Below are 12162 nucleotides of genomic sequence, written 5' to 3' on the forward strand. Positions count from 1 at the left end.
GAACGCCTGCCAGCAGCGGCCAGAGCATCTCCGCTGTCCCATGATGGCTCCAGCAGAGGGCACCAGGGACCCCAGGGCTCCTCGTCTGCGGACGGGGCTGTGTTCACCTTGGGCACCCCGGAGTCGCCCTTCTGTTGGGGGCTGTTTTCACCTTTTTGACAGCGGCTTGACGGAGGGGCAGCAAAGTGCATGCATCTTAATGCACAGAGCTCGGGGGTCTCTACACACGCAGACGTGTGTTCGAACACGCACTCAGTTATTGCAACAGTCAAATGGGGCAGCACAGATACAAGGCTGACTCGTCATGTGCTGAGCACCCCACTGAAGAAGTCAGGAAAAGACAAGACAGGAAGGTCCCAGGACCGCACGCAGGTGGCGGCAACTGCCCCAAGGCCGCGCAGCGCCCTGGAAAGCCGCTGAGGGGAGCTTCCATTTTCTCCCCACCACAGCAACAGTACGGCAGGTGAAGGATGAGCGAACCGACCTCATCCTGCCAACACTACAACGTATAAGTGATTCGAATCATCGCACTTACAATGTTATGTGTCAATTAAATCTCAATAAAGCGAAGGAAAACAAGACAAAGAGCAAAAAATCATGAAACGGGAAACAACACACAAGAAAATCTCAACAAGACCAGAACCGTGCTCTCTAAAAAGACTAGTAAAGAAACAAATGGGGGGCTTCCCTGGTGGCACAGTGGCTAGGAATCCGCCTGCCAGTGCAGGGGACACGGGTTCGAGCCCTGGTCCGGGAAGATGCCACATGCCACAGAGCAACTAGGCCCGTGTGCCACAGCTACTGAGCCTACGCTCTAGAGCCTGTGAGCCACAACTACTGAGCCCACGTGCCACAACTACTGAAGCCCACACGCCTAGAGCCTGTGCTCTACAACAAGTGAAGCCACCACAGTGAGAAGCCTGCGCACTGCAACGAAGAGTAGCCCCCGCTTGCCACAACTAGAGAAAACCTGCGCGCAGCAACGAAGACCCAACGCAGCCAAAAATAAAATAAATAAAAAATAAATTAATTTTTTAAAAAAACAAACAAATGGGACTTCCCTGGTGGTGCAGTGGTTAAGAATCCGCCTGTCAATGCAGGGGACATGGGTTCGAGCCCTGGTTCGGGAAGATCCCACGTGACACAAAGCAACTAGGCCCGTGCGCCACAACTACTGAACCTGCGCTCTAGAGCCCGTGCTCTGCAACAAGAGAAGCCACCGCAGTGAGAAGCCCGCACACTGCAACGAAGAGTAGCCCCCGCTCGCCGCAACTAGAGAAAGCCTGTGCAGCAATGAAGACCCAACACAGCCAAAAAAAAAAAAAAGAGAAGATAAGCTGAGGAAAAACACGTGATGAGCACAACCAAACAACCTGCCACCCACAAGCTGAGCCCGGGAAGAGAGAGACCCAAGAGAGAGACCCACCACCGGGAGAGCTGGGACTGACTCTGGTGTGCTGGCACTGCATCCAAGGGCATCGCCCAAGCCCACACCAGACTGCAAGCCGCCCAGGGCAGGAAAACCAGAGGAACCCACCCCCATTTACAAAGAGTGGTTGCTGTGACTGACGAGTGGTGGGCTGATGTGACAGGAGGGGTCCCAAAAGCGAGTGGTCATTTAACGTTTGTTTCTTTTTTTTTTTTTTTTGCTACATTTGATAAACGATGTTACTATCTTAGTTTTTTGTTTTTAAAGTTTTTATATAAAAGTCACGACAAACAGGCACAAATGGCATTAAGAGCCATCCCCACCTGACATGCAGACACGAGAGGAGCACCTGGGCCACCCGGCCGGCGTCTGCAGGGAGCGGGGCCCACCCTCCCTTCTCAACACCTGACATGCAGACACTGGAGGAGCACCTGGGCCACCCCGCCGGCGTCTGCAGGAAGCAGGGTCCACCCTCCCTGCTCAGCCAGCTGGGAGGTCGGGGTACGTGAGTGAAGTCCACCCGCCAGACACGAGGAGCCCCGAGTCGGCCTCTGGAGGGAAGCGGTTCTGGGCCACACTGGCTCCGGGGTGCCCCCGGCCCGACCGCATGGACCATAGGCAGGAGCCCCAGGACCACATCCACACCTCCCAGCCAGACCTCACCAGCACCCATGGCCACGGCCACAGCCACACAGCCAAGGCCAGGCGGCTGACCGCCCCGGAGGCCCTCCCCTCGACCACTAAGCAGGTTGACAGTGACAGTCAGCTGGGCAGAGCCTCCTTTCCTGAGAAACCCCTCTCGAGCTGCCCACCTCAGTGCCCGGACCCACAGGACAGACCCCTCTGACACCCACACCTCCCAGTCCACGCCGGCGGGGAGAGAAGGACCCCGCTGAGGGGGATGCTCCCTTCCAGCCCTCGCGGGGAGGAAGGCCAGGAAGAAAAGAGCGACAGGCCACGTGGAGAGGAGCCGTCGCCTCCAGGGGCCCCCGGATCCGACGCCAGAAAAATCAAGAGCAGAAATCATCTGGTAGAGGCACTGGTGACACCTCGGTCACCAAGGAGCAGGGGACGTCACTCCCTTCAGGTGGGGACGCAGGGGCCCCGCAGTCCCAGGCACACCTCTGTGAGCCGCGAAGGCCTGTCGCAGGGGACACAGAGGTCTGGGGATGCCCAAATCAAAGGAGGCTCAGTGGGACTGATCCCGACTGGAGGCAGGAAGGCTCCAGGGGAGGCCGGCCCCACCCTGGGAGACACGCAGGGGCGCGTGGAAACCACCCCCAAGAGGGTAAACGGGTTATTGGCAAGAGGGGACTCTGGGTAAAGAGCGTTTGGGTGGGGTTTTTTTTCGACTTTTGCAACATTTTATAAATTTGAAGTTATTTCTGAACAAAAAACTGAAACTGAAATGAAGACAAGACGAGATGCAACGCCGGTCTCTGTGCCTTGGAGGGGGAGGGTGCCCAAAGCGCCAAGGTCCATCCCGCCATCCACTCCAGGCAGCGACTCCAAGTGCTAGGATGAAAGAAAACTTCAATGCATGTCCGCCCCATCTCTGCGGAAGCAGATACAGTGAACGCGACCAGAAACTGCCGTTTCCCACAACCTCGGCAGACCCTCCCCGTGGGCCCGGGATGCCCGGCTGCGGGACGTGTGAGCACAGCAGGCCTGCTGAGCGGGGGTGACGCCAGGGCCGGGCCCAGCAGAGACCACCAGGAGGAGGGGGGCGGGGGTAAAGCGAGCAGGACACCAGCCAGGGGGCCGCACGCCCGAGGGACACGGGGCGTGGCCCACGGCACCGCGCCCAGCGCTCGCTTCAGTCCTACGCACACAGGAATCCCCGAGACTGACACGCGGCAGGAGAGCCCGCAACGCAGCGGAGACACGTGGCGAAGCATCCAGAGTCCTCCCCTGCGCTCCCACGCTCCCTGCCCCGCCCCAGGAGGGCCCTCGCAGGTGCAGAGCCCAGAGCTGGCAGCCGGGACGGGGCACCTGCCCGGGGAGACGCCAGTCCCCCAGCCCCCAGTTCAAAACCAAGGAAAGCAGCGAAGCCACAGGAGGGTCGGAACTAGAACACTCAGAGCAGCTCTGGGGAGACACACTGCTCGGCCCCACATCAGGCGGCAAGAGCCGCCAAGGCCGCCTCCGCTGGGCTCGCCCGACGTGACCGGGAGGGACACCTGGAGGGACACCTGCAGGAGCGGGACACGCGGCCCGGCTTCTCCACACCGCGTGCGTTTCACGACCCGCACTTCTGACTTCTGGCTGGGTTTGTAGGGCTTCTCTCCAGGAGTCGCTCCTTAAACAGTCCTTCCCCGAGGACCCGGGCAGGCGGGCGGGAGGGCTGCCCGGCGGCGCCCACAGAGCAGACGTGGCACCCACATGCACGGGGCGCCCAGAGCCAGGCTCCCACCTGCAGAGGCTGACAGGCTTCTCCCATTTCCCCAGGCCACAACCCATGAGAACTTCCATAACACGTAATAAACTTAACTGCCAGAAACATGAAAAAAGACATACAAAACTCAAGTGCAAACTTCTTGCTGTTAAGTTCAACAGGCATTAAATTTGTCTGCCCAATGGCTCCCAAGCACCCGCTCTCCAGCCGCCCTCACCTGGTGTCCCAGCGGCGCCCTCAAGGGGACAGAGCCGTGACCCGGATCCTCCATCCCCATCACGCACTTCCGGTTACAGCTCATTACGTGTGCAGGAACACGCGTATCACCGAGGCCAGGCCAGGCCGGATGCTCCTCCCTCGAGGCCCCTCCTCCCCAGATACACTGGGACACCCATAGCGCAACCAGAGAGAGCAGAGTGACCAGGTTAATTACCCCAAGGGACCCAGGAGGCTCCAACTCCACGAGTCTCTTCACCTGGCCTGGCCCCTCCCCGGTGCCCACCTCCACTGGCCCCGCCCTTCCCCTCACGAAGCAGACGAAATGGACGAAGAAGCAGAGAGGATCCAATCAGAAGAGCGGCTACTCAAGGAAAAGGCAACACTTAACAAAGAAAGAGCACAGCACCAGCGCAGGCCAGAAAACGGAGAACACACGCCTGTTCTCCCTTCTTCAGCCCTGGCTTTTCATATCTCCCCCAACTTTAAATATGCTGCTTCTGGGCTGGGAAAAGCATTATTCTGGTTTGAGAACAGGTGCAGGAGGAGAGACACAGACAGGCGGGCACAGCTCCACGCCACTGGGACAACTGCTCAGGAGCAGCTCATCCTCGCTGAAGGCTGAACCCTCACAGGCAAAGGGACCGAGCGGCCGCGAGGACCCCGCCGGACCCAACCCACCCACCCAGGGCAGAGCACAGCATCCCATCAACGCGCCCGCGCCACTCCTGGCCATGCGGCAGCCTGCAAGGCCTCGACCGCCCCAGCCAGCCGGCCTGACCACAGGCTCGGAGTCCTCGAACTGGTGGGCGAAGCCTCAAAACACCCGCATCTTTGTTCCAGAGTCTATTACTGAGAGACAAGAAAAGTAATCTTTGTAGCTCAGAAACACTAAACAATAAAACAAATTAAACCAACCATCTCCCTCTTGTTGAGAAGACTATGATCTCAAAATTAGTTGGTCTGAGTTATCTTTCTTACTTGAAAGCTTTTAAACCCCTCAAGTCACAAAAGCACTTACAGTTCCTGCCACACCCCCAGCCTTCTCACAGCCAACCCTCCTTCCTCTCTGCAGAGAATAAGGGGGATCCTCCTCTTCTTAGATCTCCAGAGCCCCTCTTCCAGCCCCCCTGCCCCGGGCCGGCTCCCAAGCTCGCTCAGAACGCCCACCACCCTGGTGGCAGCTCTAGACGGGTCCTGAGCCAGAGGCCGTGGAGAGCATGGAGCTTTACTCCCATCTACACGCCACTGTGCCGGGGTCCTAAGAACGGGACCAGCAGCCCAGCCGCAGCTCAGGCCACAGCTTCGGGACGAGAGCAGTGGCTGTGAGCCTGGGCCTCCCAGCACCTGCCCCGACACGCCACAGGGTGGTCTGATGTCAGGGTCTCCCGGAAACTCTGGGCAACACTGACAGCAAAGCCTGTGGCCGCGAGCACTCATCCAGGTGCGTCGTTTACGTCTGCTCCAAACCGAAGTCACAGTTTGTTCCTAAATTAGGAAAGGACAAGACGGAGCATGGCCCAGCTACTCCTCCAGCACATGGATCAGCTCCGTCACCTGAGCTTAAGTGTTTACTCCAAAGCAAGTCGTCCTCTCCACCAGACCGGGTCATCTCAGACTCCAGGTGCCCACGTTTCCCAACCGCAGGTGCTTTCTCCTGCGGACGGGCTGGCAGACCCTGGGGCCGGGAACCAGGCAGGGCTGGACAGACAAGGCAGCACCTCAGACTTCTGGGTTTTCAATTTACTAGATCACATTTTTTGTTTCATTTACTTCAATTTCAGTAAAGCTGAAAATTTCGGGCTCTTAAGATAGAAGCTCTTGATACAAATCCTATACTTTTTGACCTACAGGTAGAAATCCAAGTGAAACTGTCTTTTAAAAGCGAGACTGGCTTATTTGCAAACAGACACCTTGATTTTAACAGAAGGCTTCTCTGGATAAGAGGGATTATAAGCACTTTGTATTCGCTTTGAATTTACTGATTCTGTAACAGAGGTACTGTTCCGTAAAGACAAAAAAATGTCATCCTGGGAAAAAGGTCACACTTCTTCAGTAGCAGTTCCCACCACATCTCACGACCTGACAACATCCCAGAACCGCTCTCGGGAGCAGACACCCACTTACGTCTTCCCTTCATCATCCTGATGCTTTGTTTTCTTAACCAGACTGTTCTAGAGACCCGTGCCCTCCCATACAGGGCTTCACTTCCTCAAAGCTCAAGCAAGTGTCTGCGTCTCTCCCAAACCACACCCGGAGAGAAGTTCATCAAGCCACTTACCTCGTACTCCAAACAAGAGCGTTCTCAGGCACAACAAGTCAGTACCAAGGAGAACCAGCAGAGGAGGAAACAAGTCCAGGGATGGGGGTGGCCAGCGGGGTCCTGACCCCACCACCGCGCACGGCTCTAGGCAAAGAACCCAACACTGACCAGGCAATGCCGATACCACGAGAGAACAATCAGGAAAACCAGAAAGCCTGTCCCACGACAGGAGGGAGACCAGCACCTCCCGCCTCACGGCTCCTGTCGCCCCACTCTGATCTTTGCCCCAGGGTCAGCCTTACCCAGCCATGCTGCTTAAGTTTCCAGCAAATTTAAAAATCCCACAAGATTCCCAAATTTTAGGGAGGGAGCAGGGTGAGGAACGGTGTTCTGTCGCGTCAATGACAACAACTCCTGGGGCGCCGCGGGGCCCCAGGCCGGGGTGGCTGCAGTCGGTGTGGCCGCGGGCCCGCGCGGGCATCGAGGAAACCAGACAGACTTCCCCGTCTCACAGACTCAAGTCTTTTGCAACATCCATGCTCCCATGAAGCGGAGACTGAAGGAGGCCACCTTGGAGAGGACCGTCAGGGCCGCACAGACAGCACGCGGTCAGACCCTGCGCGCCCTCCCAGCAGGCCCGGGCCCGCCACGCTTACCTCTGAGGGGGAATGTAGGGCGCACACACAGGCGGCAGGGCCGCACAGGGCTCGCGGAGCGTCTTCTTGGCCTTCTTCGCTTTCTTCCTGACCTTGGACGTGGACCTGACCGTTTTGGCTGAGCTCTCCTTCCGGCAGACGCCGTTTTTCACCTCGACGTCCCCGTAAATGTTCAGGGGCCTCCGGGTGCAGCCCGGGGGCGTGTGGACGTCACAGTACGCGGTCTTCCTGACGGAGAAGGTGGCCGCGCCGCCGGCCAGCTCCTTCACGGGCTCCATCTTCATGTAGAGGCCGGCCCGCTGGGCGCACGTCACGTGGAAGGCGGTGTAGCAGTTGGCCTTGTGGCACTGGATGCAGGCGCCCACGCCCTTCTGCTTGCAGAGGTAGCACGTCAGCTTCCAGCGGGCGGGGGGAATGTTCCGCACGCCGTCAATGGGCTCGATGAACACCGTGTTGGCGAAGCCGACCTCGGGGATCCACAGGGCACACACCACGTGGCCCCAGCGGTCATCGTCCGTCTTCTTGAAGGCGCCGCCCTTGTTGGGGCACAGCACGCAGTCAGCCGGCCGGGCCCGGGACTGCAGGCAGTGGCGGCAGAGCCACTGGCCCTCGGGGATATAGGGCACGCCGTAGCACTCCTGGTGCACCGCCAGGTTGCACATGTCGCAGAAGAGGATGGCGTTGCTGTTCTGGCACTCGCCGTCCATGCACACGCAGCACACGGCATCCTCGTCGATCAGGCACTGCTGCTCCCCTTGCTTCTGCTTCTCGCAGTGCGACGCCTTCTCGAAGCGGTCCATCAGGAACTCGAACGCGCCCTGCGACACAGCCGCCACGCAGTCGCCCCTGCGCTTCTCGTTGACGATCTCCAGCCAGGCGTAGTCCTCCTCGTCCATGTCGTACTCCACCTCGTCGTCCAGCTCCTCGGCTGACTTCTCCACGAACTTGTAGTACACGGGGGGCCGCCGGGGCGCCGCCGGGGGGCTGTACTCCACCACGCGCACCTTGGGCTCGGGGAGCGCGCTGGCCGGGGTGGGGGCGCCGTGCGCGCTGGGCGGGGCTTCGCTTTTCTTCTTGACCCTGTTGTTCTTGTGCCGCTTAGTTCTCAGGCACACGGGCGGCCTCTCGCTGTTTTCTTTGTTGCTGTTGCACTCGCTCATCTCCTGAGCAGTGAGGTCATCTTCTAATATGATCTCCAGAGGGTCGAAAATACTGATCCTGTGCAGGCGGCCCTCGATCTCGATCTCCACCATCCTCTGCGCTTGCGCGTAGGTCAGCGTCTCTCGCGTGGGGGAGTGCTTAGTGCTGCCGGGGGAGGAAGGGTGCCTCGCTGCAGCGCGATGACCTCGGCCTTTCCTCCTCATTTGGTACTGACTCCCTGAAACGGACGCAGAGGACACGTTAACTCCACACAGAGGACACGAGAGGCGAAAGCCACCAGGTACGCTTGGGCAAACAAAACTCCCGGCAAACCTATCTCTGAGGTTTCCAGAATCACTCATCCCGGGACTCACAATGGTATCTCAACAACCTCCAACAGCCCGTTGCCCCGAGGCTGCCCCTCCCCAGGGACGCCCGGGACCAGAGGAGAGGGCAGGCGGTGAAGAGGGGCTCCCAGAGGCACACGCGATGACAAGTCCTTCCAGGATGCTGACGCCCACTGCTCGCGGGTCACCTTCTTGGATCCACAGGTCACCGAGCCGACTGCCACATCCCTCACAAGCAGGGGTCGCAGCCCTGAGCTCAGGACAGCGCACACACAGGGCTGGACCCCGGCAGGCTCTGGCCCCTGGCTCCCCGCCTACTGCTGCCCAGGAGAGAGCCCTGAGCCCCGAAGTGGAGGTCCCGTCAGCACCCCTAGGGAGCCTGGAAGCCTCAGCAGCCTGACCACAGCCCCGTCCACCCTCTCGACGAACGCGTCCTCCACAACCGTGTTAGGGCACAGGGCCACCAACCACTCCGGGGCTCAAGAGGGAAGCCCCGTACTGGCCTGGGGGCAGGCTTCACCCCTGGAAGGCCTCCACCCAGCCTCTACAGTGCTCAGGAGTGGCCACCACGAAAAGCCCCCACGGGCCAGCCACCTGCCCTGCCCCTCAGAGCACTTCTCAGCTGCTGGCTTGACCACGGTGCCGGGCCCGCCTCCTGCCACAGCAAGGGCCACCCCAAGACCCCCTGCGCCGCCCGCAGAGGCGCCCCCAGCCCCCCCATTCTCAGGTGCCAGCACAGGCTCAGGTGCCCGAAATCTGGGCCACAGAGACTTATGAGCATTTGCTCTTTTCAGACGTCTGCCGTCTGTCACCAACCGCATCTACTACAGGTCTCACTCGTGTGATGACTCCTGACTCTGGACCACTGCGCGCCAAGCAGGGTGGCACCTCGGGAACTGATGACAAGGACCCCTCCTCCCTCCAAACGACCACACTTTACTAACAGGAAGCAGAGTAACATTTAAGAGACTGGCTGACAACATTCCAAGGTGGAGCCCAAGGCCCACCACGGGATGGGGCCCCGCGGAGCCGGCACGGGGCGCCTCCGCACAGCGACCCACCTGGCCTCCAGGAAAAGTCCTCCCAGGGCCAGCTTCGCCATCTCAAACCCGAGCGGAAACCCCAGCGGACCCTAAAAATGCACTTTTTAAGAGAGACCCTTCCGATTGTGGTTTTCTCTTCTGTCAAACAGAAATCCACGTTTTACGTGCAATTTCACAGGCACGGAAAACAGCACGAGCAGCCGACCCGCCGCTCACCTGCATCTCGGGGGTCTCCAGGGGCCCACGCAGCCCTGGACTCCTGTTGTGCGGTCAGCCAAGCCGCTGCCCAGCTAGCCCTGGCCCCGCCATCCCTTCTGGGGGAGAGGGGCACGGCCCCCCCACTGTCAGCACCGCAGCCTGCACGGAGGGGACGCCGGTGCGCCAGGGCACAGCGCACAGCTTCAGGGGTCCTTACTGGGGTGGGGCAGAAGCGACAGTCGGTTACTCGGCAGATGCAAAGCGAACGTGTAATTTTCTCCTCGGAAGCAGAGAACCAACAGTACTATGCAAAATCGGCCCTTCAAAACCCACGCTCTCCCAGAGGGCACTGAAGCCCTGGACACTTAGTACCCGGAGAACAGCACTTAACGGTCGTGCAGCTCCGCAACTTGAAAGCTAGATGGTGACAGGGAAAGGAGGCGTGGGTCACTCTGCAGACCACCTCACCCGGCCATCACTTCCCGATCTCTGGCCCTCGGGCTCCACCCACACTTGACCCTTCCGCGCGGGGACAAGCGTACCCACGAGGAGGCGATCAGCAGCCTCTCCAGACCCTACTGATAAATGCACCTTGAAAAGCCATGTGGCCGTAAGAGACGCAGTCGGCACCCAGGGCCGGCTCACCTTCTCAACCAGTGCCTTTCCCGCCTGGCTTTGGACAAACCACTTACACCCTCGTGCAGGGACGGGACTGCAGGCAGGTGAGTGCACGCAGCGCCCTCCACCCACGACCCTTCCCGGGCGGTGGGCGCCTTCTCCACGGAGGCGCGGCCTTTCGTCAGAACTCCACTGCGCACCCGCAGCGCGCGCGTCCTCCGTAAATTACGCCTCAATCAAGTTACTTCTTCCAAAGGGCCCCGGAGGCCGCCGAGTCCAGCACCGGCTCTCAGCGCGGGGTGGTGGGAGGAGGGGTCGGCGGCCCGGGTCCGCGCGCCCCTCGAGTCTTTCAAACGCGGCCCTGGAACGGGGAGTTTCCCGTCCGGGCTCAACGTGCCCAGAGCGTCCGTTACATAACGCGACCCTCGGGCAAACGCTCGGCCGGCGGACCCGAGACCCAGGCCCGCTCCCTTCTCGCCGGGCGGCCGGGCGGAAGGCGCGGCGGGCGGGACGGGCCCCAGCGCCCAGACAGCCCGCACTCCCTCCCCGTCCGGCTTCCCGCCTGCCGGCCTAGCCTCCCTCCCCGTCGGCCTCCCCGGCCGCCCAGCCTCCCGGTCCGGCCTCCCTCCCCGGCCTTCCAGCCTCCCTGCCCGGCCTCCAGGCCTCCGCACCCGCCGGCCTCCCTCCTTCCCGGCCGCCCAGCCTCCCAACCCGACCCGGCCGCCCGGCCCGGCCTTCCAGCCTCCCGGTCCGGCCTCCCCGCCTCGACAGTCCGGCCTCCCCTTCGGCCGGCCTCTCTCCTTTCCGGTTCCCCGGCCTCCCCGCCGCCGCCCTGACACCGCGGCCTCCCTCGGCCCCGCCACCCGCCGCCCGCGGACAATGCGCCGCCACGGCGGCCGCCAAACATGGCGGCGGCACCAGCACCGAGAGGCCGGCGGCGGCGGCCCGCGGGAGAGGCGGGCAAGGCGGCGGCCCCGGCCCCGGCCCGTCCGGCGCACTCACCTTCGGGGCCGCGGCCGCAGGAGCCGGGCGGCGGGCGCGGGGGCCGGCGCGGCCGAGGCGGCGCTAATGGCGCCCGCGGCTCCTCCGCCAACGGCCGCGCAGGCCCGGCCCGCCGCCGCTCTGGGCGCGGGCTCCTGGCGGCGGCGGCCCGGCCCGGCTCGGCTCGGCGGCCGCAGGCTCTCGGGCGGCGGCTCGCGCGGGCGGTGGGGCCGGACGGAGGCCCGGCGCGGGGGCCCGGCCGGCGGGCGGCGGCGGCGACGACGGCGACGGCGACGGGGCGCTGGCGCGGGGCTGCTCGGACGCCCGGGCCGGCTCGCTTGCTCCCCAGCGAAGCAAACAATGCGGCGAGCGCTCCGCCCGGCGCGCTGCGTGCGAAACGCGCCCCGCCCGCCGCCGCCATGACGCGCGGCCGCCGCCGGGGCCGGGGGGAGGGGACGGGAGCGGAGGGGAGCAGAGCGGAGGGGAGGGGAGGGGAGCTGAGGGGAGCGGAGGGGGGAGGGCCTGGGGGGAGGGGCGCACGGGCAGAGGTGGGGAGGAGCGACCGGCCAGAGGGGCCACCGGCCGGGCGATGGGGCGCCGGACCCCGGGGCTGGGGGATCATCGGAGGTGGCGCGGGGTTCAAGGGAGAGGGGCGCCGGGCGGGCGATGGGTTCGCCGGCACCGAGGCTGGGGGGGTCATCTAAGGGGGCGCCGGACACGGGGGCTTGGAGGCCTGAGGGGGCGCGGCGTTCAAGGGAGAGGGCAGCTGGCGCTGGGCAGAGGGGCTGGGACGCGCCTGAGGGGGCGCGGGATTTGAGGGAGGGGTGCCGCACACCGGGTCTGGAGGCATCTGAGGGGGTGCCAGGCGGGGGAGGG

The 12162-nt window shown here is 62.4% G+C and overlaps 1 protein-coding gene across 13 annotated transcripts in view; it reads right to left on the reverse strand.

Annotated features, from left to right (window-relative positions):
* Positions 1-11457, reverse strand: part of BRD1 (bromodomain containing 1) — a 35164-nt gene extending 23707 nt beyond the window's left edge. For 3 of the 13 annotated variants that reach the window (XM_089921481.1, XM_022596532.2, XM_022596535.3), the window contains exons 1-2: positions 11308-11451; positions 6960-8337 (exon numbers count right to left, since the gene is read on the reverse strand). In XM_089921481.1, coding sequence (XP_089777607.1) covers positions 6960-8323 — 1364 coding nt within the window. In that variant the 5' untranslated portion in view covers positions 8324-8337; positions 11308-11451. Of the gene's footprint in view, positions 1-6959; positions 9110-9705; positions 9958-11307 lie in introns of those variants that run through there. The other 10 variants (XM_089921484.1, XM_030760729.2, XM_030760728.2 and 7 more) reach the window with 7 other exon arrangements.
* Positions 11458-12162: the final 705 nt, after the last annotated feature.

Source organism: Delphinapterus leucas, chromosome 11, assembly GCF_059928025.1.
Source record: "Delphinapterus leucas isolate spDelLeu-1000000601 "Yukka" chromosome 11, BTC_Dleu_Yukka2, whole genome shotgun sequence".
In the NCBI taxonomy this organism is placed as follows: domain Eukaryota; kingdom Metazoa; phylum Chordata; class Mammalia; order Artiodactyla; family Monodontidae; genus Delphinapterus; species Delphinapterus leucas.